This window comes from Populus trichocarpa, chromosome 3 (genome assembly GCF_000002775.5).
Source record: "Populus trichocarpa isolate Nisqually-1 chromosome 3, P.trichocarpa_v4.1, whole genome shotgun sequence".
In the NCBI taxonomy this organism is placed as follows: domain Eukaryota; kingdom Viridiplantae; phylum Streptophyta; class Magnoliopsida; order Malpighiales; family Salicaceae; genus Populus; species Populus trichocarpa.
The window spans coordinates 8,212,088-8,239,617 of NC_037287.2; the positions used below are offsets into that span (position 1 = coordinate 8,212,088).

At 30.1% G+C, this 27,530-nt stretch overlaps 1 protein-coding gene across 1 annotated transcript; it reads right to left on the reverse strand.

Moving 5' to 3' along the window:
- Positions 1 to 3,932: 3,932 nt before the first annotated feature.
- On the reverse strand, positions 3,933 to 9,050 carry LOC7483509 (probable sulfate transporter 3.4). Its single transcript, XM_002303243.4, is given in 14 exon segments — positions 3,933 to 4,182; positions 4,184 to 4,324; positions 4,412 to 4,488; positions 4,749 to 4,834; positions 5,080 to 5,270; positions 5,579 to 5,865; positions 5,952 to 6,078; positions 6,292 to 6,408; positions 6,516 to 6,629; positions 6,726 to 6,791; positions 7,194 to 7,365; positions 7,681 to 7,888; positions 8,013 to 8,061; positions 8,639 to 9,050. Coding segments are annotated over 14 exon segments (2,148 nt in total). The 5' UTR covers positions 8,972 to 9,050; the 3' UTR covers positions 3,933 to 4,002.
- Between the last annotated feature and the right edge of the window lie 18,480 nt (positions 9,051 to 27,530).

Here is a 27,530-nt window from a genome sequence, read left to right on the forward strand (position 1 = left end):
TGTCCATGAACTAAAAAAATTGTTACAGTGTCTTGAGAATCTTTACTGGCCCACTAAACCAATATTATTTTTCTGGAATTACTCTTATCCTTACGACAGTTTTTCCTTCCAATTCTTTTCTATGATCACATGGTCATTGTTCATCAACCAGACTTAGGTTCCTGTTACCCAAGTGTTTAAGCGCCTGGAGGTATGATTCCATGCAACAGATCCTTTTCTCAAGTAAGCTATTTACAAAAAAAGGTTTGTTTTTGGCTACACAATGCAAAATGCTTGAGCTGGACTTGCTGACTTTGATTCCTAGGTGACCATCTGGCAACATCAGCCTTGGTTTCCTAGGTTGCATGGCTGACCTTCTATTTCGTTGTTTCATTTCCTGTCCGTATCTGCACACTTGCTGTTGCTGTCATGGCATGCACTGTTTCCTTTACTTCAGGTTCATTGGGAAGTGCATTTGATGCACGTGGCCACAACTTTTTCTCAACACTGATAATGATTTTGTCAAGCGAGCAAGCTTGAAACTCATTAATAGCATATTGATTTAACATACAGAAAGAGGGTGCAGTTCCAAACAAGTAGTTTCTCACTCTTCCTGTCTCCGACCTTTTGTTTCTTTTGCTCGGACAACCAAGGTCATAAAACCATTCAAGAGCATTATAAGATTGTGGAATTTTTTTGGTAAATTAAGCTCTACATAAAGCCATAATAACCGGTGTTATTATCATGTAGTTGACAAGTCCCCCAAAATCAGTCTTTTGTTGCATGAGAAGTACAATCTTGAAGCACATGATGATGTCATTTTATCCCTCAGTGCAACATTCAAATTCTCTTGGTTCTGCCCACTGCTAAAATGTGTTTTGTTTAGCTAAAAGCACAGCTCGCTCTCTCTCTCTCTCTGGAAGTGCTTTACGAAGTCTTTGATGCTTTACGCTAGTCAGGAGTTTGTGTGCAAAATAGCATTTAGCGAAGTGGATTAATTCTTGGAGTACCAGCGAAATCTAGCTCTCTTTTGTTCATGAGTTGCAATATATTATCAATTCCTGTGGTAGCAATTAACATTACAGCTGAAAGGTAATTTCCAGAATACTTCTTGTTGATACTGACCTCCGACTGACTGATATGAGTACACGTTAAGAAACAAGGAAGTTGAAAGGTAAATTGAGTAGGCTTTAGCTGATATACAGTTGTTTTTAAGCATTGCTTGGTGGAAAAGTTGCTATCTATATCTAAAGTAGTTGTTTTTTCCCCTTCAATTAAGCCCTAGCATCTGTGAATATAATTTACTCTGCTCTTTTTTATATCCATTTTCAAGTGTTTGTTCCAACTTGGAAATCATGGAAGGAAAGGACTGAACGGTGAAGACTGCTTTCTTTGGTTGATTTCCAACACCACCCTTGTGTACTACTATATCTTGAGCTTTAAGTAAAGGATACCAAGCAAGTTCAATCATTATGATACTGTGAAATAACAATCATCATTATCATTATGATACTATGAAAGTATTTGGGATTGAGGTATGAAAAGATGAGGTTAAGTTTTTTAAAAGGTATAGTCTTTTTAAAATACAAACCTCTATATATATATATATAATGTTTAGGTGCCGCCAACACACATTCTAAAACAAAAAAAAAATCATTGACTCGGGTCATAAACCTCAATTGGGTCAAATAAGGGTTTTTATTTTAATTAGATGATAAAAAAAAAAAAAAGACAACTTATGGATTAAAAAAATAGTGATCATGATAACCTGAAAAAAAAAATACTTTTCTAAAAGATAACAAACGATGTATCTCAGTTTCCAGCTTATTAAATATAAAAAAATAAAATTAGATAAAAAATGATTAAAAAAAACTCGGCTCGAGTTAACTCGAGTTAGCATGACAAACCTACAAGTGGAGCAATAAGAGTTAAGTCAATCAAGTTAACACCCCAAGGTCGTTGCTTGAATATGAGTTCAGAATAACTCGATAGAAAAAAAAATCACAAAGTTTATTTTTTTATATAAAAAAAAAACAATATTGAATGATGAAAGCTAAAAAAAATAAGAAAAAAAGCAAAAACAATATCAATCCACGTTAACTTTTCAAACACGTGACAAGGGTTATTAGACTGAAAGCACCCTATATGAAAAAAAAAACTACGAAACTCAATTCCCAACTAATCAAATAATGAAATTGAAAAAAAGTATCTCAATTATACAAAAAGATCCAAAAAAATAATAATTAAAAAAGTAAGAATCAAAATTGAAATAAAAAAATAAATTTTACTTTTGATTGAAGGGTCAAATTGAAAAGAAAAATTAATTTAACAAAAGAATCAAAAAAACAATCAAAAGAAAAAAGATCAAATTGAAAAAATAACATCACAAATTGAGATTAAATGATGAAATTTAAAATAAGTTGAAATTTTATAAAAAGATTAAGAACAACAATTATAAATCAAGAGAAGAATGATTAAAATTGACATCTCAATAAATAAAATGACAACTTTAAAATTTTGAATGACTAGTGTGATTTTTTAGAGGAGTAAAGGGAAATGTAGAGGGAAAAACCACTATTATCACATTGTTACTCCAACATTGTGACACGCTATTCTAGAAGGAAGAGGATGCCACAACAATTTTAATGATATGACAAAAGTTGGTTTTTAGCAGCCGGGGTGTATTTGTTGTCTAAAAAGCGTGTGGATCATTTTTTTAATTATATTTATATTTATTCCAGTTATTTTCTTCTTTTTTTACTTCTCATTCAAACTAATAATAATAAAAAAATCACAAGTCTTTTTTTAAGTAAACTTATGAGCTTTTATCAAAAAAATTTCAAGAGTGAATTCCATCTTTATATTTAAGTTTTTTTTTTTTTTTTGAGAATTCATATTTATAATTAAGTTAGAAAACACTTTAAAAAATTTACTCTGATTTAATATTTGATTTTGACTCAAAGTTGATCTAGATGTACAGGGTATTAATAGAAAATAACTTCAATATTTTCTTATAGTAGTTGTTACCAAACATATATTATTCATATCAAGTAAAAAACTGCATGCTTCGTTTACTTGTTTGTCTGTCTGTTTGATTGTTCCTTTCAGTGGACGGTGGCTGGATGCAATTCCTTTTAAGCTAAGATTACTATTAGCTGTTAAGTTGAATGATAAATATGCCATTCTAGCATCATGTGGAAGCATCTTAATCAGCATGGTTGGTGAGAGCAGTCCGAGTGATTCCAGATCTGAAGCCAGCGTCCTCTCCTGATCTTAATTTGTTTTTATCACTGCATAGAATCTTTGAATTTAAGATTCTACAAATGCATTGAATTCACTGTTCAAGATTCTACAGATGCTACGACAGACTGAGAGAGTTGGGATCAAGAAATGGGGTAGCTTCTGCCTGCTACTTTATGGTGGATCATGAAAGATAAGACAGGCCATGGGAAAAAGAAGGAAGAGTGCTGCAGTCTTTGCCTTGAATTGGCTGCAAGCGTATTATTGTGGTCCATGTCCTGGGCATCTCCTGTGGTATTATCACTTTAGTTAGTTCTTTAATTGAACTGAAATTCAACAGTTCAGCACAAGCATAGGCCAACTCTTCAATTTTGCCTTACTTGAAGGCTTTATGATAAGCTTTCTTCACTCTTGTTACAGTGACACTAAATTCGACTGATGGCGAGAGATATTGATATCACTGACTGCTGACAGTTTTGTTTGATGTAGACAAAGAAACACCAAACTAATTGTAGGTGCTTTGAAAGCATAATATATTCAAATAATTTTTTTTTTAAAGTTCATTTTTAATTTCAAAACAATCCAAAAATTAATTTGAAGAAAAAAATTTAAAATTTTAATAAAAATCAGGTTCAACTCCAAATGATCACGTCTATTTTAATTAAAATGAAGCAAAATTTTAATGGCCATGCACTCCCTTCAAAAGGGAAAAGGAAAAGGGAAACAGAGAGGAGATTTATTCAAATTTTAATGAAAAACAAGTTCTCTTTCTAACGGTCACGTCTATTTTAACTGAAATGAAGCAAAATTTTCATGGCCATACACTCCCTTCAAAGGGAAAAGGAAAAACGTAACAGAGGAGAAGCCCTTTCCTTGGTAGGGCTTTTCCTTAAATATAGAAGCCTGAATGCTAGTCATATCTCCATTTCTTTCCCTTGTCTCATTGTTGTCCTCTAGAAAATCACGGCTGAGATTTCCACAACGCTGAAATATCAGCCACGGCTTCTCCGACTGTAAGGTATATACCATTCAATCCAAATGAGTCGAGTGTTTTAGACTGATGTAACTTTTCCATCACGCTTCCGACGGGATTTGCCAACACAAGCTACATGATAAAAAGTCAAATCACGTTACAAACTGAGAAGTTTAATCACGTTACAGTGATATGAAACTGATTTAGAGACAATCTTACCTTAAAGGATCTTTTCTCCAGCATCTTCCTGAGTTCACATACCAAGTCAATGCCGCTTGTGTCTATGGCCGTCACCGCTGAAAAAAGAATGAAAAGATTTGTAAGTGATGGCATTAGGGGTGTTACAACTGTATATCTTGTGCTTGAGCCTGCCGCATCTACATTTCTAATGATCTTATTGTTGCTTCAGCCTTTTCCCGCATGTTAAACTGTATTGAACGTCAAAACTATTCTCAGGGACATGAATGACCTCACCAATTTCATACTAATAGTGTTCCAAAACTAAGATTAATTCAAGGGAATGACCAAAGAGTCTTGAGACAAAAGGGTAATATACCGGTCATGTCCAGGATTACGCATTTTAATGTGCCCTCATTATTTGCTTTTATCCAATCTTCTTCCTCACGAATCCACCTTAATATCCTGCAACAGGAAACTCCTTCGATCAGAAAAGCCTAACTCAACAATACTATTGATCTCTAGTACCAAAGAACACTTGGGAAAACATATGGTGTCATAGCTAAACCAGCAATGCGGACCTTATGATTTAATATAGATAAGAGAACTTTGAGATGAGGTTCAAATTCCATATCTTCCACGATCTTGGGATTTCAGGAACTTGTAAAATATTACAAGTGTAAAATATACAAGTGGGTGAATGTACCAACCTTTCTTGGAGGTAAGTGGAATTTGCAAAGTAGATGGGTGACTCAATAGCAAGTATGAGAAATGAAGGAACCCTTGAAGTTTCCTTGTATCTGCCGAGGCATTGATATACATTTGTTCCTCTTATGTTCCCCATAATTAAGGTGTTTGGCCGGGTGACATGCAGGAGAATCTTGAAGACTGAAACTCCAACCTGAATTCCAGCAAAGGAGTCAGAAATTGAAACGAATATAAACATTCATTAAAACTGAAAGATAGGAAAAGGAACCTGTAAGAACAATATGTATTGAAATTTAGTGGATTTGGTTATGATTAAGATGAATTTGGAAAGAAACTAGACATATCTAAGTTTTCTTGAAAGTTTGTTCCTTCTGCTGCCATGTCTATGGCCAGAGTTTAATCATTACATATTGCCTTTCTTTTAGTATTTTATTGACATATATACCACAAGCCAAACAAAACAACTGTGAGGAAGAGATCGCAAGAAAGTTGGTAGCTTACTGCTATTCCAAGACCCGAAGGCACTGAAATGAAAAGAACGCCAAAGAAGGAGCACATACAAGCCAAGAAGTCAAGTTTGTCTACTTTCCACAGACGATACGCAGCCTGGTAATCTATTAGACCAATCACAGCTGTTACGATGATGGCTCCCAAGATAACATTGGGAGTGTAATAAAACAGTGGCATGAGAAACAACAGAGTCACTAGCACAGCTGTAGCCATTATGATGTTTGAAACTGCTGTCTGTGCTCCCGCATTGTAGTTTACTGCGGATCGAGAAAATGATCCTGCAAAAGTAACAGAAAAGACTAGTTCAGAAAATTTCACTATCACAGTGCCCCCAAGAAAAGATAAACTATATGATGATCGTCACCTGTAGTTACATAGCATAAAGAACAAGAGCCCGCCATGTTCATGAGACCAATAGCCATCATTTCTTTGTTACCATCCACCTGGTAATTTTTCAAAGCTGCAAATGTCCTTCCCACAGCTATTCCTTCCTAGAAAACAAAATAATAAAGGGAGAGTATAATATTTAGCAATCGAAATCATTACCATGAATTTTCAGAAGTATGGTATTGCCATGGTCACAAATGGTAGGCAGGGAACTGTTACTGTTAAGTTTCTTTTCTTTTCTTTTTTTATGTTTCCTTCCCGGAAAAAAAATGTTATCTTTAAACATGGAAAGAACCCCATAGTTTTAACCAACTTACAGTGAGAGATAGAATTCCAGTTACAATGCCGGTTTTGATAGCAAGTGCCAGATCAGGGCCACTAAAAGACAGCATGTTAGCTGAAGGTGGATTCAAACCCTTTGGCAAGTAGCCAATCTGTGGAGGAAAAAAAAAATTAAGAGAAGCTACCCTGAAGGCCTTATATAGGACTGACTGTTTGTGGTTTACATTGAAAGTAGCAGGCTTAACATGTCAATTCTTACAATTGAGATTTTGTGAGTCTTCAATTTGAAGCAGAGCACCAAAATTGTTGAGAGAATCACTGACGTTAATGGTGCTGCTGCTGACACCCAAAATAGCTTCGGTCTCTTCATGCTCTGTGTCAATCCATTGAATATCTAACTTTTAAGAACTATACATCACAGTGTAAGAAATCAGTGAACTACCTTCATAGGCAAAATAGAAATACGTACAATATGCCTTGATGTCAATAGAAACACCAGGAAGCTGACGCCCACAACAATTGTTTGCCAGGACCACTGCACATCGATTGCAACTATGTCACCTTATGAAATCCTTGGACTGATGAATACTTTTATAGTGTGTGACAAGTAGAATGATGCTCGTTTAATAAGAATGAAAAAAATCCTTTAAATAAAAAAGTTTGGACTAACAAAATAAACAAAAATATTATGAAAAAAAGAAGAAGATTTGGCATCTTCTCCCAATCAATACTTTGACTGTTCAATTATTAAAAGTTTGTCTATCTAGATGTTGTTCGCTTATAACAATTTGACCGAGATTCTGCATAACCATTTTTTTTCCTTTTCAGAAAAACATTTGGGTGAAAGTTAGTAGATCACTGAAGATTCTGCTTACAATTTCATTATTTTTCATGTATCAAAACAAAAAGGCTCATTGCACTTAGTAGAACCATTTACCTCATCTCTGTGGTTGAAAACAGAGGAAATTACAGGAATAAATTGCATCTTGGTGGTGAAGTGAACAATTCCAAGCAATCCCTTTAACTGTTGCAGTGATACTATCACAGCTGCACCAGCCATAAATCCGACAAGAGTTGCCTTTGAGAGAAAGTCAATAACAAAGCCTAACCTGTAACCATCAAAGCAAAACAGTTAATATTCAGGAAGAGGGAAAGAAAAATATTTTCTACTATCTAAACTCTATTGACAATTTACCACCAATTTTGTAAAAGCAGTGACTTGGTGTTCAAAGTAGCTATTTTTCCCATTGAAAGCAACTTTTTTTTTCTAGAATTATTGAATTTTGTTTCTTGAAAGTTTGTGGTCAGCATGAAGAGACTAAAATTGACTTGTGCCGTTGTCAGAAGATCACAAACAGAACCATTGCTATCAATTTCACAATCAAGGGAACTTCGCATTTCGAAGTCAACAAATTTATCTATACCTTAGAAATCCTAGAGAAGCCTGAAATAAACCAGCGAAGAAGGTTGCAGTAAAAGCCAATTTCAGATAAAGAATTGGCTCATCATGAGGAGAAACTGTTTCACTTAGCATGGATCCCATGACTAATGATGCTATAGAGACTGGACCAACACCAAGGTGTCTAGAACTCCCAAGGATAGAGTATATCAAAGGGGGCACAAAGCTTGAATCTGCACCAAACCAAAATATTATTATTAATTAAATTTCACCATGGAAAAAGGTTAAATCACTCTTGTATCTGTTCATAAATGAATTCCAATCTGAATACAGAAATCACATGGTGTTGATACTAACATAGACCCACTATGGGTGGCAAATTTGCAAGTTTTGCATAGCTGATTCCCTGCAGTAGAAAAGATAAATTGTCAGATTACAAGAAAAGCTGAAACATTACCATATAAAATCAGCGCTAAAATATTATTGAATATCATTTGCATGAAATGTTGAAACAGAAAATCATGTTCTAAGTAGGACAAAACAAAGCCTTGACTCTATGAATAAAAACAATTTCTTTTCCATTAAAAAAGTAAATAATTGATAAACCCATTTTACAATGCCACTTTCCCATTGAATTGTTTGAGAAAAGAAATGACCCCTCTAATGATCCAAAAGGGAATGGAATATATGCGGTAAGCCCCAACTCAGAGTGCTTTGTCCATTAAGGCCAAAAAATCAGACAATGACAGACACTATCAACACAACACATGCGTAGATACATATGTCCATAAATACACATATATGCATGTGTATATATTTCCATATATGTGTATTGCACAGTTCATTTTTCTTTGGTAACAAAAACTAATCATGATCATGAATAAATTTTTATGTTTATTTCTTAGGAAATGAGACCATTTAGTATGTGCTTGCACAAAGATGGTGAATATTGTGATGCATGTGCAGTGTTTGCTTGTCCTAACCTGTGGGATTGCAAGGCTAGCAATGGTTAGACCAGAGATGATATCAGACCTCAAGAGTCTTAAACTATACTCAGGTCCCCATTGAAATATGGGGAACAAAAATTGAAGACCCAGAAGCAGTTTCTTGCACCATGTTTGGTTCTTGAATCTGTAGAGAGGATCATCAGGGAAAAAGATCTCTCCAAGCCTTTGCTTGAGTTTTTGGAGTGTGGTCTTTTTGGGCGGTAAGCAAACATTGTGTATTTCCATGCCTGGCACTATTGACTCAGTGGTGATTCTGAGAGTGGTTTCCTGGCTAGAGAAATCTTCTACTCTGTTAGAGTTGACACCCATCTTTTGCCAAAGCCAAACGACTACCAAATGTGTTGAAGAGCTCCATTAGCATGGCATGTAATTTATAGATAGAGAGAGAGAGAGAGAGAGTGCGAACGAGGGGCATGTGTCAAGAGGAATGAGTTATTGAGCAGTTGTTGGTATTTGCTGGATGGCAGGGGCATTTTAGTAACAAGCAATGGTTCAGATGGTATCTCTTTGCTGGGGGATTTGTCATTTCATCTTGGTTTAATCCTAATTATTGATTGCACGTCTGTTACTGTTGGTGTTGAGATTTATTTAAAAAAAATTGAATTTTGAAAGAAAAATAACTTTCTAATTTTCTGTTTTAATAATGTAAATTATTTATTATTTTTATTATTTTTATTTTTCTACTAAATATATTTTTATTTGTATTTTTTATTTTATGACAATAATTACGCACATCACAAAACAACAATTTCTTTTTCTGTTTTTTTTTCCTGGGGGGAGGGGTAATCATAAATGCCCACGTCTACTTATTGGAAAATGTGGGATGGAATGAGACGTGGGGAATGGGAAAATGGAGCAGTGTTTTTACTTCGCGAGTAGGAGAATAAATAAGAGGGTGAAGTGACAGCGCATCATCATTCTGGGTCCTACATGACACTTGGAATTATGGTATCACAATTATTATTATTTTTATATAAACTTCAGAAGCCCCAACTTTTATGAGCTATCCAAAATTATTTTTTACGTCATAATTGTTAGCTGTATAATTTAGTGAATTTACTTAAATGCGCTTCTTCGTGTGCTGTATATTTATTTTTTAGAAAAAAATTGAATATGCAAACTTTTTTAATATATTTTTTTATAATAAATGCAAAAAAAAAAAGTTGAATGACAAATTTAAAAATAAAAATATTCAATTTGAAAAAAGACTTCAGCTAACCGAGGTTAACCTGTCAAAACTGTAATTCAAACCATACAATCCCGTTTAATTATATAACAATAATAGCATTAGACTTTTTTTTATATCAAACAATAATTTAAAAATATAAATAAGAGTTGTGCATGGGACTTAAATAAAAAATAGCCATATTTTTTAAAAGATTGATAACAAAGAAAAAAAAAATTCCAAGTCAAATAAAAAAAACTTTAAAAAATAAACAAATGATGAAACAATGTATTATTTTTTAAAATTTTAAAGGGTTAAAAATATATTAAATAACAAAAAATCAGGAGTGTGGGCCTAACCCGCAAGCTAGGCCCATGAAAGAGGCATGGCCCGATTGCCATGCCTTTATTTTTGCCGGCAGCAAGGTGGACGAACTATCGTCTACTCGCCCAGTATCTGGCGACCTAGAGTCACTAAAAAATTAGACTCTAGGTATTGTCTGCTCAAAAATTCAATTGTCAACTTATTTTTTACTCAAAATAAGTATAGAACATCATAGACACCTTTATAAACACATAAATGGCTTTGAAAAACTATATAAAAACCTAAAATTAATTCAAAACCAAAAATCATCTCAAGTTTAGATATGGTTTTTTAGGCAATTTTAAGGTGAAAAAAAAACATCTTAATGGAACTCTCCTCACCAAATGGAATCCGTTAACACTAAGATCAATTATTTTGGTTGCTAGAATCGGTGTCAACACTGATTTTCTCTCTCTATCACTAAAATCCAGTAACTTTCTCTCTCCTTTCTCTAACCAGAGAATTAAAAAATAAGAAAAATAAAAGTTTTGAACTAAAATTGATTTTTAAAAAAATTATGAAAATTGGAGGGACCCAATATTTTATAATGTGAAAAAAATAAGGTCCACAATGAACATTTTGTTCAAAGTTCAGAAAAACCATCTGTTTCCTCTTTCCTAACAAATTAACTTAAATTGACCTATAATTTAATTTTATAAGGGCAAAATTAAAAAAAAATGACATCATAAAAAGTGAGTGCATAGTGTTTTGTTAGGGAATTCACAATGTAATTTGCAATATATATATATATATATATATATATATATCCACTCCTTTTAAATTTTGTTATAATGCACAACATAGAATTTTAAAAAATATCGGGTAATAAAGGGGAAAAATATTAGAATTATTATAAAAACATTCATGAAGACTTGTTTAACCTATTAAATTTTTTAGTTGAGAGAATTTTTAATGAAGAATCAAAGTTTTAATGATGAAAACAATTATAAATTAAAATCTTATTATTATCATTCTTCTGATTCCTAGAAACTCACCCCATCACTTACACATCAAAAGTTAATTTTAGGATTGATGACAGAAAATATATCACAAGATATAATTATAGTTTCGGTTTTTGTTTTCCTATAAAAAAACTAGAAAAGATATTTGGTAAAACTATTTCATTTATATTCTTATAAAAAAATTTAAAAACTATAACAATTTTTAAGAATAATAAAAGCTAGTTTTCTTTTTTATATTTTTTATTTTCAATGTATAGGATTTTATGTTATCAACATTTTCATCACCATGCTATCACATCACCACCTTACCAAGTATATCACATCCATTATCATAATCAAGATTATTATCACAATAATTCTGAGAGATACCTCAACTGGTCAGTCATTGGATTTACTCTTTAATGGTTATGAGTTTCAGTTCTCTTAGGGTCACTGGAGGCTTACATGATTGTTAACTCCAAGGTCCGTGGGATTAGTCGAGGTGCACGCAAGCTAGCGCGGACACCGACATTAATAAATAGAAATATTATCACAACCTCCATTTAATATCATTATTATTATTATAGTCATTATAATAATTAAAATCTTTCATGTCATCATTTTATCATGGTAATTATATTATCATTATTTACTAATAAAATAAAAATTATTATCAAATTATTATTATTGTTATATACTAATATTACCATCCCACCACCGTTATTAAATATATAATTTTATTGGTTTTTATTTTTTAATTAACTATATATTTTTATACGTTTCATATTAAATAAAGTCTATATAATAGTTTTTTCTTTTTGTAGCTTTGGTAATAAAAAAAAGGTAATTTTTAGAAAATTATAACACAATAAATAAGAAATAGTTACAAAAAAGAGAGTACAAAACGGATCCTTATCGATTACCGACTGGATCACACAAACTATACTTTAAAAACCAAGATAAATTTGGTTTGATCATATCGGCATTGAATTGATCACACACAGATTTTCAGATGCAGGTAGAAGTAGGAATATAGGCTTTTGATTAGCTGCCTACCCAATTAGGGAGAGGAAGGTTTTGGTCTATGCAGGCCCGCATCGCTTTGCCACATTTCACAACTTTTGGATACTGCTTTGGATTTTTTTAATTATTATACAAAATAAAAAAATAAAAAAATCTTGGTAAAGATGTTGTATATCTAGATCTTATCTTCTTCGACTTAATAGTTAATGGAGCTTGTGATATTTTTTTTATTTCAAATTAATTTTTTTAATGTTAATATTAAAAATATTTTTAATATTAATTAGCTTCAAGGACGTTTGAATCATGATACTAAGTTTTTTTTTTTTTAATATGAGTGTCTAGATCAATTTGTGCATACCTCATCTAATCTCACGGGCTCTAAAGTTAATGACCATGTAAGTCTTCAATGACCCTAAAATTTATAAAACTCAACTAATAACCTCTAGAAAACAAGTTTGAAACCTAATTAATTGAGTTATATCCCTTAAGATTAAACAGATTACTCGGATTTATCTTTATAAATCAAGCAATTTTATGAGCGGTTCCATTCAAACTACGAACAGAAAGACATTTTGGTGATCCTGAAAACTGATGGCCATGGCCTTAATGGAATATCTTCCGGTTCTGTGTCGCTTCCTGAACTAAATGGGCATTAAACATGGCCGTCCAATACTCCGACTGATACTGGTGATAGATTCTAGTCTTGCAATTCTTTACTATTTTTATTTTTTCTTTCAACTTTGTCCCATATTTATTCTACATAAAGTTTTTTCCCCTTCCAATTCAAGATCTCAACTGAACGGTTCTTACTTCTGAGGCCTACAAGTTGCTTCCCCTTGTTTGTGTTCCAATTTCTTTTTTCTTTTTCCATTTTGTTTTTTTTTGTTTTTTTTAGTTTAACATGGGTGTTCGGGCCAATTTACGCGCACCTCGACTAATCCCACGGGCCCTGAAGTTAACGACCATGTAAGCCTCCAGTAGCCATCATATGAGCAACCACAGGGCTCGAGCCTGAGACCACAGAGGGAGCAAATCTCTTAGTCCCAAGCTCTTACCACTGGATCACCACCTAGATGGTTATTATTTTAGTAGGCATGAAGACGGATAGCTAGCTTTAAAGTAAAGAGATGTTTGTCAATGTTCGAAAATATATTAAAATAATTTTTTTTATTTTAAAAAAATTATTTTTATATCAATACATTAAAATGATATAAAAATATTAAAAATATTAATTTTAAATTAAAAAAATATTTTAAAAAATAAAATATTTTAAAAAATACTTTTAAAATACAAAAACAATCCGGTGCAAAGACTTGTCAGGAAAAGGATCATAAGGAGTGATTCTTCAAATCGATTTTTTCATTCAAGCAAGAGCAACTGTAAAGATAATTTCAGAAAATTTTGATGGATATACAAAAGTAAAGCTAACGGGTGCCAAAAAATATCTATTAAAAAATATTTAATGAGACTAATCAGTATCCATTGTCGTAGAGAAAAGACTATGATAACCCTCAATTAAAATCTCATATAACCCTTTTCTATTTCTATTTCTGAAAAAAATCTCTTTTTTTTTTTTTTTTACTGTAATGACTGCATGAACCAACCATTTTCTAGGGGTTTCAATTTATTAATTCTTCTCCTTCTACAGATGCTTTAGTATTCTTGTGCTCTTTACTTTTGTAGCGGATAGCTTTCTAATATTCTAATATATATATAAAAATAATAATTTTTTATATTAAATAATAATAACTTTAATTTTGTAGCGGATAGTCTCTTTTTTTTTTAAATAACCTTAAGTGTTTTAAAATCAACTAACTTCACTCATTGGGATTGAAAATTATTTTTTAAAACAAATATTTTTTTATTTTAAATTATATTTTTTTAATGTACTAATATTAAAAATAATTAAAAAATAAAAATATATTATTTTAATATATTTTTAAATAAAAAATATTTTAAAAATTAACTGTTTATACAATGCTAGGTGGGCTCTTAGTTATTATTTGCTCTGTAGTTTCCTAATTAATTTATCTATTTTCTATAATTTTGTATTTGTTTTGTATATTTCTAAATTTAAACTTCTTTTCTACATTTAATATTTCTAATTTCTTAGGGTTTTTATACTTAACACATTAGAAAAATCTTTCGATCTTTATGTCTTTTCACATCAAAACCATCTATCTTTTAATTTAACTATTATAACTAAAAACTCCGTGGGTAAGAAGAAATTAAATAAAGAAATCAAATTGAATACTGCATTTTTTTTTATTATTATTAACTTAGATGTCCGAGTCAGCATGCGTGCACCTCGATTAATCCCTCGGCCCTTGAAGTTAATGATCATGTAAGCCTCTAATGGCCCTAAAATTTGTGAGACTCGAACTGATAACCTCTAGAAATCAAATTTAAAATCTGACCAGTTCAATTACAACTCTCAGAATTTACTACATTCTTTCTTATTCATCACATGCATCAATTTCTTTGAACACTATTTCAAGAAAATGATGAACCTAAAGTATCAATATTTAAGACTCGGTAACTCAAATAAACCAAACCACTTGCATTCCCATCTCTTTTTTTATAAGTGATTTAACAAAAAAAAATCTATGATACTCAAAATATAAATATCAATTCTTAGAAAATAGATAAACACACACACAAAAATATCACATCAAGCCTATAAAAATATTCTTACTTCCTAAAACATTATTATTTTTTTTAATTTTCTTATTTCCCTTTCCTCTCTCTATTAATAACAATATCAGAGTCATAGAATTTTATTATAATAAATATCAATACTTAGAAAATAGATAAAAACACACACACACACATATCACATCAAGCCTATAAAAATATTCTTACTTGCTAAAAAATTATTTTTTTAATTTTCTTATTTCCCTTTCCTCTCTCTATTAATAATTACAATATCAGAGTCATAGAATTTTATTATAATAAATATCAATACTTAGGAAATAGATAAACACACACACACACACATCACATCAAGCCTATAAAAATATTCTTACTTGCTAAAAAATTATTTTTTTAATATTCTTATTTCCCTTTCCTCTCTCTATTAATAATTACAATATCATAGTCATAGAATTTTATTATAATTCAACATGCATATTTGAACTAAAAGTGGGAATGTTTTTTTTTGAAACTTAGCACAATATTATTATTTTTTTTATAAAATAGCACAACTAAAAAAATATTTAGAGATCTAATAAACTTGATGGAGCCACGGATAACATTTGCGACACGCGAATCATAAATTTTAATTGTGATACGCGAATCGTAGATGTTATCTGTAACTCGACCAAGAGACACATTCTGTGACAGTTTCTTCTACCATTAACTCACTACCTAAAAAACTAGAATTCACACAATTCAAATAACTAATTTTTCAGCTTCAAAATACAATTCACATAAGTAGCACATAACATCTTTGATCATAATTAACAAAATCAGTATGGTGATTAGCATAACATAAAATTTTATTAAAATTAAACTAACTATACATATATTCATAATTCTCATAAGATATAACAATATATAACTATATCTAATAATCACCCCAACTCGTGGAACGGCCTGGAGTATCACCTTAACTCATCCAACTTAAGGATAAGTCTATAACATCCGTGTAGGGGTAAGGATGACCAATATCATCCCATCTCGTGGAGGGGCCTGAAACGCTCGTTGACAGGTCTTGGATGTTCGTGGATGGACTATCATCCCTGACATGTCCACGATTAACAATATTATCTCCCGTTAATGTCACTTCAAGACGCTCAGCTTTCCCAACCTCTTAAAGTCCACCACAATATAAATTGAGTATGGTGTTGGGCACAATACATCTCATCTCATCGACGCCTTCATAGATAGTCGTTGCTGCATTCCGAGCCTTCAGTACCAGGTAATTAATCTATATATTATTAATTTATAATTATACTTGAACATGTACCCACCTATGAAACACTTTGTGTATTTTTGGTAATTAGGTGTAATGTATTTTTAAAATATGCTTTTTAATTAAAATAATATTTTTCATAATATTTTTAAATTTTTAACATCAACATATTAAAATTATCAAAAATCTTCTAAGAAAATATTAATTTGATACTTTCCATATAAAAAAAATTAAAAAACATTTTAAAAAGTGAGTTGATTGCATTATCAATTACTTACTAACACCGACTAAAATCCTGATTATCTTTTTTTTTTTTTTTTGTTCAATAAATACCTAACTTGATTAGTAAGTAAGCTACTTGTCAGTGTTATCGTTTAAAGTTTGAATTCGATAAAAGATAAGGAAAAACAAATTTTCTTAAGAATACATTATAATTTGAATATGGATTAACTACTTAAGATCCAATATATATATATATATATATATATATATATATATATATATATATATAAGAATATTTAGGGGAAAAAACTTTGGTGTTCGTGTCTGATTTTGAAGGATAAGGAAGAGATAATGTGGTTAGATTCTTCACATTTTATTTGTTCAATAGCGTAAAGCAAGGAAACGGAGTGGCTTGGCGAGTTAAGTGCTCCTATGGAAGTAGTTCAGAAAAGCATGCCTGCATGACAAGTATTGGCGAATGGCATAGTATATAATGTCCAGCAGACAACACGTGTTATGATGTCGGCCAGAATTAATCCATTCAAGGAGAATCAAGTTGTTGCTTTAAAACTTATTTCCTAATTGAAACGTGGCTGTGGATGGGTAGCTAGCAACTGCGTTACTATCAAGGCGGTTAAAATCGAGATTTCATGATTTTTTGAGTTATCGTATATTTAACGTGTGAAATTATATAAAAATACAAAAATAATAAAAATAGATTGAAATCATTTAAAATCAGATAAAATTATGATTTTATAATTTCACAGTAGTTTCAGATTTTCAATTCTTATCTTTCTTGTTGTATACCGTTTACTGACTAATAAATAAGCCTCCCAAATGCTTGTATCTAAGAATTTAATTTTTTTTATTTAATAGTGTAACACAATTTTATTTAAACTCTTCTTAACAAATTAAAACATATCTATTATGATATAGAATTTTGAAATTTTTTATTTTATATAAATATTTTTATAAAAAAGAGTTGCAGACTATACTTTAAGTCTCATTCATTATATGTTTATGACTAATAAATAAGCTTCCCAAATGCTTGTATCTAAGAATTTATTTTTTTTCATTTAATAGTGTAATGATAAAGGAAGCACAAATTTGTTTAAATTCTTCCTAACAAATTAAAAAATACCTATTATGAGATAGAATTTTGAAATTTTTTATTTTATATAGATATTTTTATAGAAAAGAGTTGCAGACCATACTCTCAGTCTGATTCATTATGTATTTATGTCTAAATATAATAATCTTTTAAATAAATTTACAACATTATGATTTCTCTATAAAAAAAAATCTCATAACTTGTCTATGATATGATCTTAACACGAAACCATATTTCAAGAATAAAAAAAAAAATTCTACTTTGAATTCTTTGATTTACTCGGTTTAGTTTATACAAAGCCAACAATTCCTTGTTGGTTCACTTGTTGAGATTCATAGTGTGTAACAAATAATATTTGAAACTTATGAAAGTATAATAATATCTAAAAAAAAGTATAACAACATCTAAAAGTGACGTATCACTCATCTAGATAAAAAAATAAATCAGATAAGCTAAAACACTAGAGATGATCATATATTTGGAGGGAGTATTGGAACTAGTGTTAGCAAATAAAAAAGCATATTTATGAAGATATGTTTTTTTCTTGAAAGGAAATTCTTACCAACCACTTTTAACTTTTTTTTCTTGGATCTTTCATGATGACATTTTATCATACAAGAATAAGTACACCACGTCTTTTTTTATAAAATTGCTTAGTATAAACCATGTATAAAAATAATTGCTTATAATTTTACCTTTCAAGTTTACATTGTATTTTTCAAGTCGTGTTAAAAAAATATTTTTGACAGTCTTGATTGTTATTTAAGCTAATATGTATAATTAGTCAAGATACATATAAAATATCACAAATATCTAGTATTAAAAAACAAAAAAAAGGATGGCATGAGAATAACATCAACAGGAAAGGAAGAATAGAACGCAGAAGCAGTGTGTATTCATCTTTTGATAAAATCGATCCAGCCCATCTTAAAATCTTCGCATAGGGAAGAGTCAAAAGTTCCTACTTATTGAACAATCTAGCCAGCACCACATGATTTTCCAGCTTGTAAATTAAATTCTTCATGAACCACTTTACATAGATTTGAAGGGGGAGAAAGGAGAATATGTAATTTTTTTACTCAACTAGAGGGTATCTGGATTCTCCTTTTTCTTGCAACACAAACGACCCGGACAGAGACAACTGAATGAATGCCATGCGCGCGGCGAGAGGTAGCAGCAGCTTTTGGCTACTTTTAGCTGTAAATAGATAGTAAAAGACGGATATCAATTGCAAGCAAGATTTTTGTTTTTTCTTCTTATATGGTTCCCCCACAATTGATGAACCAGATTTAATCGCTAGTGGAGTTTCTTTAGGGCCATTTTCTCAGAGTAGAATATTCTTAGCGGGACACGTTTAGGGTCTTCGTCTTAACACCTCGACTGCTCAAAAGACTGACCAGAGCAAGCCCATGCTCTGTTATGGAATCTGAAACGCTCATGGTGGGTCTTAAGATTTGATTTACCATATTATGCACTGCAAAAGTGATCAGCATGAGGTGACATTGAAGGGCTTGACTAGGGTTCAAATCTATTTCAGGGAGGATCGGATTTCTTCATATCTTTCAAGGAACTTGAGAGGGGCTGTGGGTGGAGAAGTTTATCCCCAGAATATACCGTTTCTTTACACAGAGTCACACCTGCACGCATTATAGTTTCATGTCTATGATCATTGCTTGAGTTGACTAATTTCTGGGTGCTGCTATATACAAGTACTATATGTTCAATGGTTGTCCATTTCAAAGTCAGCTTAGGGGGCCTTCAAATGTCAAATAGCGCATTCTGCACCACTAGATCCGTGGTGGTCAATCCACTAAGAACTTCAACTGGGCTGTGAGCTCTATGAACCTTCGTAGTATTGGGATTAGGAGACCAGCCCTGAGACTATAGGCTATGATTACTAGAATATAGGCCGATTTATCACGTCTGTTCTTATATTGAAGGTTGGTGGATTTGAAGTGGATTGATTGCCAGAGGAGAATTCTCACCTGTGATGTTGCCGATGAATTTGAAAAGTGTGCCGAAAGTATATAAAGTATGTTCGCGATAAATATTTCCAAGATAATTAATTGGAGAAGGTAACTGCTCAGCAACAGCAAGCATAATTGTATATCATTCAATTTTGGTTGGGGTAGGGCCAGGATCGACAGAGGAGCACGAGGATCGACTAATTTTAGAAAAGAGAGAGCAGGAAAGGGCACCATTGGTCTCATGTTCATGGTGGATAATTTTTTAATGAGCGGTGGTTGTAAATCATAAATTATTTAATTATTTGATCTCGTATAATAATTTATATGAATTATTAATAAAAATTCTTTTAAATTTTTATTTAGAAAAGAGAAATTATTATGTTTAAAGTGTTAGCTCTTTATTATGTGACTTGTATGGATTTTCTATCTAACAAACAACTATAAAAATAAAAGGAATAACTTCCTATTTATAAGAAAATCTGAAAAAACCTATAAATTAATAAAATATCAATTCGCCCTTAAATAATATACATATATTAATTCATGATAATTTTAAAAATTAACTCAATCAATTTTCCCCCTGAATAATAGACACTCGCAAAATTGACTACCAACCTAATGCTAGGATGTTTATTTAAGACTGTAATAACTCTATAAAAAATAAATTGGAATACATTATAAAGCTCAATTTCTAATTAACTAAATGTTAGAGGATGAAACTGAAAAATAAAATTAACTTGTCAAACCCGAGACTCGAGTCATGGACTCTATCAAATTTAATAACTTTCATCAACTTGTCAAACTCGCTTTCTTGGTCATTGTGAATAATTGGGTTTAATAATTTTATGTTTTTTTAAAATTATTTTTTATTTAATAATATGATGAAAAAAAAACACTTACAAAATTAAAAACCAATCCAATACTATGACTTTTTGTGAATTAGAAGCATTGTTTTCTAAAAAGAATTCCATAGTAGTCTTAAAATAAAATTTAAAATGAAACATTATAACAATCTCTCAATATTTTATATATGATTGCAGACAAGAAAAATAATAAAATATATAAAACAAAATATCAATTTAGTCAACTGGATTAGCTAAATAATTTCGCACCTCAATATCGTTGCGTTATATTGAAAAATGGCTCATGAATCTAATCAATATTATGGCGTATTCAACATGGACGATGCAATTTCATCAATGGTTCACATTGTCTGCAAAACTATATAATTAAAGTACTTATTCGTGAAATAAAAAATTTCGAGGTGGAGCTGATTCATCTATACTAATAGCATTCATAAATTTTGAAATATTCAGTTAATTAGATTAACCAATGTTTTATTTTTATATTTTAAAAGTATTTTTAAAAAAATTAAATTTTTTTTATTTACTTCAAATTAATATTTTTTGATGTTTTTAGATCATTTTGATGTATTAATATAAAAAATTATTTTTAAAAAATTAAAAAAGTATTATTTTAATATATTTATGAGTAAAAAACACTTTAAAAAACAACTGCAACTACACTCTCAACCAGGCTTTTAAAGCTAAATGTTTGAACGTTCAAATCAATCAACGAATCCAAATTCTTGGGTTTGATTATTGGTTGCTTTGGAGGATTAATACTTGTGTTCAAGTTTTCTCCCACTTTTTCCTGTTATTTTATTATTAATTACCGTGAATGAAGACACAATTCATTGCAGATGACATTGTTCAATGAATATTGTCCCTTTTCTAGTTTTTTATTTTAATCATCGAACTTCCTTTTTTTAATAAAAAAAGAAAAACCAAAATAACTAGAGGAGCTTTCTTCAAATTCACGTGAAAAGTGAGTTTTAGTCCAGAGTTTCTATATTTTTTTCATTTTTATCCCTTTAGTTTCAGGATTTTATATTTAAGTTTTAAACTTTATTTTTTTTCAGGTTTAAATCTTTTAATTTTGAAAGAGAAGAGAGAAAGTTATAGGCAAATAAATGAGGAGAAAAAAAGTGATGGGTTAGTCATATTTTAGCGAAAAGAGAGAGGTTAATTTTGATGTTATTGTACTCCACTTGACAAGAGGAATATTATTGAGGGTTTTTGTTTAACTTTTATCTCACCATAAAAGGTATAAAAGGTAGAAGGGGCTTAGTAATTTTTTTTTATTCACTTTAATTTTGGATATTTTTTTATTAATTTTACGGTGCTTTGAGGTCAAGAAATATTAGTTTATTAAGGTTATTAGAATTATTTTTTCAAGTGTTTTTAAATAAAATAATAATTAAAAATAAATTTTTAAATATTAGACCTTAGACCTTGATTTCCCAGCACATTCCATGGCTGGAACCTTTACCAAAAGACATAGTTTACTTTGTTTTTTCTTTTTCTTTTTTTTTTTTTAAAAAAATGAATAACTTGTTGTCTTCCTATTAAAAAAAAAAAAAAAAAGGTACACAAGCATGACCTTACAATCCACTCACACCTATGCTTATTTGTATCGACCAAACATGTTAAATCACCCAAGCTTAAGTGTCGGGTCTCTTTTTATATAGACTTTTAGTTTTTTTTCTTAAACTTAATTAAAAATATATTAAAAATATTATTCCATTAAATAATATTTTTTTAAAATAAGATTATAGCATTTTTTTTGTTAATATTATAAATCATTTTGTTAATTATTATATAGAAACCCATTACATTTTTTTTTAAGAATTTATGGCCATGAATATTCAGTAAAAATAAAGTTTATATTTTTTTTATTATAAATATTTTGCATAGTTTTCTCAGATTAATTATTCTTTGTTTCTTCAATTACATACAAAATATTAAGATATAATTTTCAATAATTTTTTATTGAAACTTGTGGTTTATAATGACAAGTACTTTTATTTAAAATAAGTTTTCTAATAAATAACTTTTAAAAAAAAAGAAGAAGAAGAAATGCACCAAGTTTAGATTGAAGACTTTTAATTGCATTTACTTTTAATTCAAGAAATAGGCTACTGATAAAAAAAATTTCCTTTGATATAATATGTTTATCTATTAATAGTTTAAATCATTTTATTTTAATTATACAAGAACTAAATAAAAATAAGATTTTAAAAATATATTGGTAAATAACCGGTAACAACTTCAGTGGTGTTTAGGAGTGTGGTAAACTGGTAGTGGTTGTTTTTCAAAATATTTTTTGTTTTGAAATGCATCAAAATAATATATTTTTTTATTTAAAAAAAAATTATTTTTGACATTAGCACATCAAAATAATTTAAAAATACTAAAAAAATATTAATTTAAAACAAATAAAAAAATCAATTTTTTAAAAATATTTTTAAAATATAAAAACAAATATATCCTTGTGTTAAATAGGGATTTTCATTTCAAAGTCAACATAGGGGTCTTGAAATGTCAAGTGGCACATTTTGTACCATTAGATCTCTGGTCAATCCACTAAAAACTTCAACTGGGCCTCTGTGAACCTTCTTCAAGGTGTGGGGTCAGGGAAGCAGGCATGAGATTTTATATATATATATATATATATATACACGTGCCAATTGATCAGGTGTGTTCTTAACTTCAAGATTGGTGGGTTTGAGGTGAATGGATGCACAAATGATCGGAGAATTCTCGCCTGTGATGTTGCCTACGAATCTGAAAGATGCGCCGAAGGCATATCAAGTTTTACAGCAAACAAAATAATTAAGTGAAGAACGGAACTGATTGGAAACAATGATAACCATAAATTATTAAATCTTGGTTGGAGTAAGGCCAAGATCGACAGAGGATAGACTAATTTAAGAAAGGAGAGAGAGCAGGAAGTGCACCGTTCGTCTCGTGTTCATGGATTCATTTTGTCTCCATGTTCCTAATTATATGACAGCAAATAGTTATTATGGATTTCCTTTTATTATGAATTTACTACGCCCTCTTAACCATTAGACAAAGACATTATTTGCGGGAGACAAAGACATTAAGCAAGGTTGTCTATTTTTTATTTTTTTTAGGTGTTTTGTTTTTTTAATTGGAATGAAATTTTTTGGTTTCGGAACGTTTCAACGTGTCGTTTCGGATTGTATTGTTCATATATATATATATATATATATATATAAAATTCAACAAACATAATTCAAATTTAAAATAAATTAATTATAAATTATGCAATATAAATACAATGTCAAACAAATATAATTTCAAAATTTAAAATATTTCTAAATAGTTAAGATTAAATAGAACTTTAACTTAAAGTAATTCAACTTTAAAAAATACCAATTTGATTTAATGGCTTGTCAAGCCCGGAACGGAACATGTGAAATGAAACCGAAACATTCCGATCAAAATTTATCCGGAAAATCCGGAACAGACCAAGATTTAAAATGAGATGAAAATTGTTTCATTTTATTTTGTTATTTGAATTGGTATGAAATGTTTCGGTCATTCCAGACAAAACGAAATGAAATTAACAACCTTTGACTTGCAAGAAATAAAAAGATGTTTTAAGAAATGTTTATGCTTAATGACCTAAGATTTGAGCTATATATTAATGTCAATAAAATCTTAGGTCATTAATATATAGCTCAAATATATATATATGCCTAATGACCTAATAAATGTTTTTATATATATATATAACTTTTATGATCATTAAAAAACAGTTTGGCTTTAAAAATAAAATTTAAGATGACATTATTTTTAAAAAAAATTAAGACGATGACATACCGGATGAATGCATGTCAACCTGACTTCACTCATCAAACTCGTAATCTAGATTATGAAACATATTAACATCAAACTAACATGTTTATAGAAAGAAAAAAAACCCATCATTATTTAAACTCTGTTTGTCGAATGAAACATGTTAACACTAAACTTTATTATTTTTGTTGTCAGAATGGTGACAAACAACCATTTTCTTTTTTTTACATTGTATTATGATGATTTTCTCTTCTCTCTCTAAGCCAGCTATTTTTATTGCCGGAGTTATAACAAATAACCTTTTTTTTTTACACTATATATTTTGATGATTTTCTCTCTTCTCTACAATCCAGGAGAGGTGAAAATATAGCATAGATGTGACATATACACATGGTAAAGAGATTATAATAAAATAAAGTAAAAGAGCAAGGAAAAAAAATAGAAAACATTGAAAAAATAAAATTCAGAATTTATTTTTTCAGAATTTATTTTCTAAAAACAAACTTTCCAGTAAATAAATGAAATTTTAGAAAACAATAAAAAAGAAAAAAGACAATTTTTTCCGCGTGAAATGAAAAAAAAGACAAGATGTAAAAGCAGAAAATAAAACGTGCGGGCAAAAGCATCGAAGAGAACACAGTTTTTAAAATCAGGGGGAGGGGAGAACCATGAACTTACGGCTGTGGAAATAAAATTAAAAAGAGGGAAAATAAAAAAGAAACCACGACCACACAGCACCTGCAGCAGATAAAGCTTGCAATTTAGAATAAAAAGGAAAAAATGCACCCCAAACAAAATAAAAAGGAAACGCATTAAAAAAAATATCTCTCTGATGAAAAAACTACAGAAAGGCTACAAAATAAATGGGGTTTTAAATCATTAGATAGAGATAGAAATGGTTGTGGAAAGGGAAGAGTTGATGAATCATGCATGCATGCATGTATTTTAACCCAATATTTAAGGCATTTTATTAATTATTGATTGAAAATATTATAATTATTGCACCCTCAAATTGTATATAATTAAGTACTTTCTACCCTTGCACCTTAAATATTTATTATCTTACTCTATAATTTATTTAATTATTCTGTAATTGTACTGCGTTTGATTAATTAAATATGCTTGTGTGGCTAGAAAAGTAAATTACTCGCTTAAAAAAAAACTATTTGCTCCAAGTGTTTGACTTTTTGTCCACAATCAATTTTCCCGTTTGCAGACAAAAAAGAATAATCATAGATAATATATATATATATATATATATTCATGTTTTTTGTCTGTACTTGTAGTATTGATTTTTTTTTAAGACCGGTATATTGAAATTATTAAAAAATATTAAAAAAGTAATTTTAGCTTCAAAAATATCTTTAAAATCTAAAAACAAAAACAAAAATGGTGTCAAAACACCTCTACATGCCCTACGAACTATTAATTTATATATATATATTTAAAATGCTTAAATGATTGAGTATTTAGTAATTAATCTGAAAAGGAAGATACCTTCTCCTCAATAGCAAACAATTAAAAAGTTAAAACGAGGGAGGCTCATCTAGCCCCGACCTTAAAAGTATAATAACAAAAAAAAAAAATTCCTTTTTTTTATTATTATTCCTTTTCTAATGCCTTGTATTGTGTATGGCTTATACATGGGTGAGTAAAAAACTGAAAAATTGATTAAACTAAGAAAATTAGAAAAAATAACTAAAAAAATCGAACCGTAAAAAAAAACCGATTAAACCAATTAAAATTTTAAAAAAACCGACCCGTTCGGTTTTATAAACCTGAAACCAAAAAAACCAAATCGAACCAAACCCAAACAAAAAAAACCAAGCCAAACCTGTTTGAACAAGTTTTTATCCAAAAAACCGAATCGAACCGAAACCAGTTGATTTGAACCGGTTTCGGTTTTTTTTAAAAATAATTTTAATTTAATTATTTTTTTAATAAAATCTGAACCGAATTGAAAATGATGAAATCTAACCTTATATCATGTTATTTTATGTTCTCCCTTAAAAGTATTAAATTATTTTTTTTGAACTGACCAAAACATCTAGTTTCAATGGGCTGGGCTGGAACACAAATGTCATTGATTTGCTACAACGAAGCCCACGTCCTCATGGATTGGCGAGCGGGCTGCAAGATTAATTTGTTTGGTCGGTCTTCATGGAAGGCTTCAGAAGAAGAACCTGGCTGGTAGCTGGAACCAGACAGAATTAGTTTAAACTCAACTAATAAATAATGTGGTGTGTTTGAAAAGGCAGTGCAAGTTATATTTATTTAAATTTTGAATTTTTTTTATTTAAAATAAAATATTTTTATATTTTCAGATCTTTTTAATATGCTGGTATTAAAAATAATTTTTTTTAAATAATTTTTTTTTATTTTAATACATTTCCAACTAAAAATTACTTTAAAGGACAAATATTATTACAATTTTGATGACATCATATCAACAATCTTGAGAAGCAAAAAATCACGCGTTGGTTGTTTCCAGTTTTCTCTTCAAGAAGAAGCTCATGTTGCCCTCTTCCTTGTAGTAAAATCTGAATTCTCGAGAGAAGAAATTAAGAAGCAAATATTGAAACCAATCAGAACTTGACATCTCAACCAATGGCCAATAGGTAGTTTGGACGCTAGGATACCCGCTGCACCCAATTAACCACACGAGTCTCTCAAAGTCCCATCAAACAAAAAAAAAATTCATTGATTTATTCTCAAGGCTAACCTAATAAAAGAATAAATATATTCAATTATTGCATAAGTCACCTTAAATAATTAATTATTAATAAATTAATGTTTTTACAAACAAAATGAGAAAATAAATTGACTTGAATCAAAGAAAAAATGTGAAAAAAAACAACGAAAATAGAAACATATATATATAAAAGATGGTACACGAGCTTGCTTGGAGCCAGCCCAAGCTCCCCGAGGCCACTGTAATGGCCCGGGTAGATTGGAAATGAGATTTAATGACGCGTAGTTTATTGTTTTCTTCTTTTGTGATTTTCGCTGAATTCCAACTTACTATTGGCGAACTCAATCAAGACTCCATTTTTTTGTTCGTTTTCCATTAAAACAAATATCTAAAAACCACTATTGACCTAAATTCAGATATTTTTAAACAACCAATTAACATGAAGTGAGGTCATGGGCTAGGGTGTAATTTATAACTATTGGGAAAATAACCCAATTTTGATGGCTATGGATTATTGAAGATGAGAGCTTCCGTTTGAATGTGATATTTTTTGGAGCTGTGACCGGATTTTGTTACTATAAATTTTATCTCTTCTTCTTCTTCTTCATGTTTAGACAAATCTAAAGGTCAAAAATAATAAATGTACAATAAAGGGTTAAAATTAACAAGAAGTAACTGAGGAGACGAATCATTGCTCCCCTCCTCGTATGACTGTCTATTCATTGGATCAGTAAACTTTTTTTTTTCATTTTTATATTTTAACATGGATTCAATTGGACTTTTTTTTTCTATATAAATTATCAT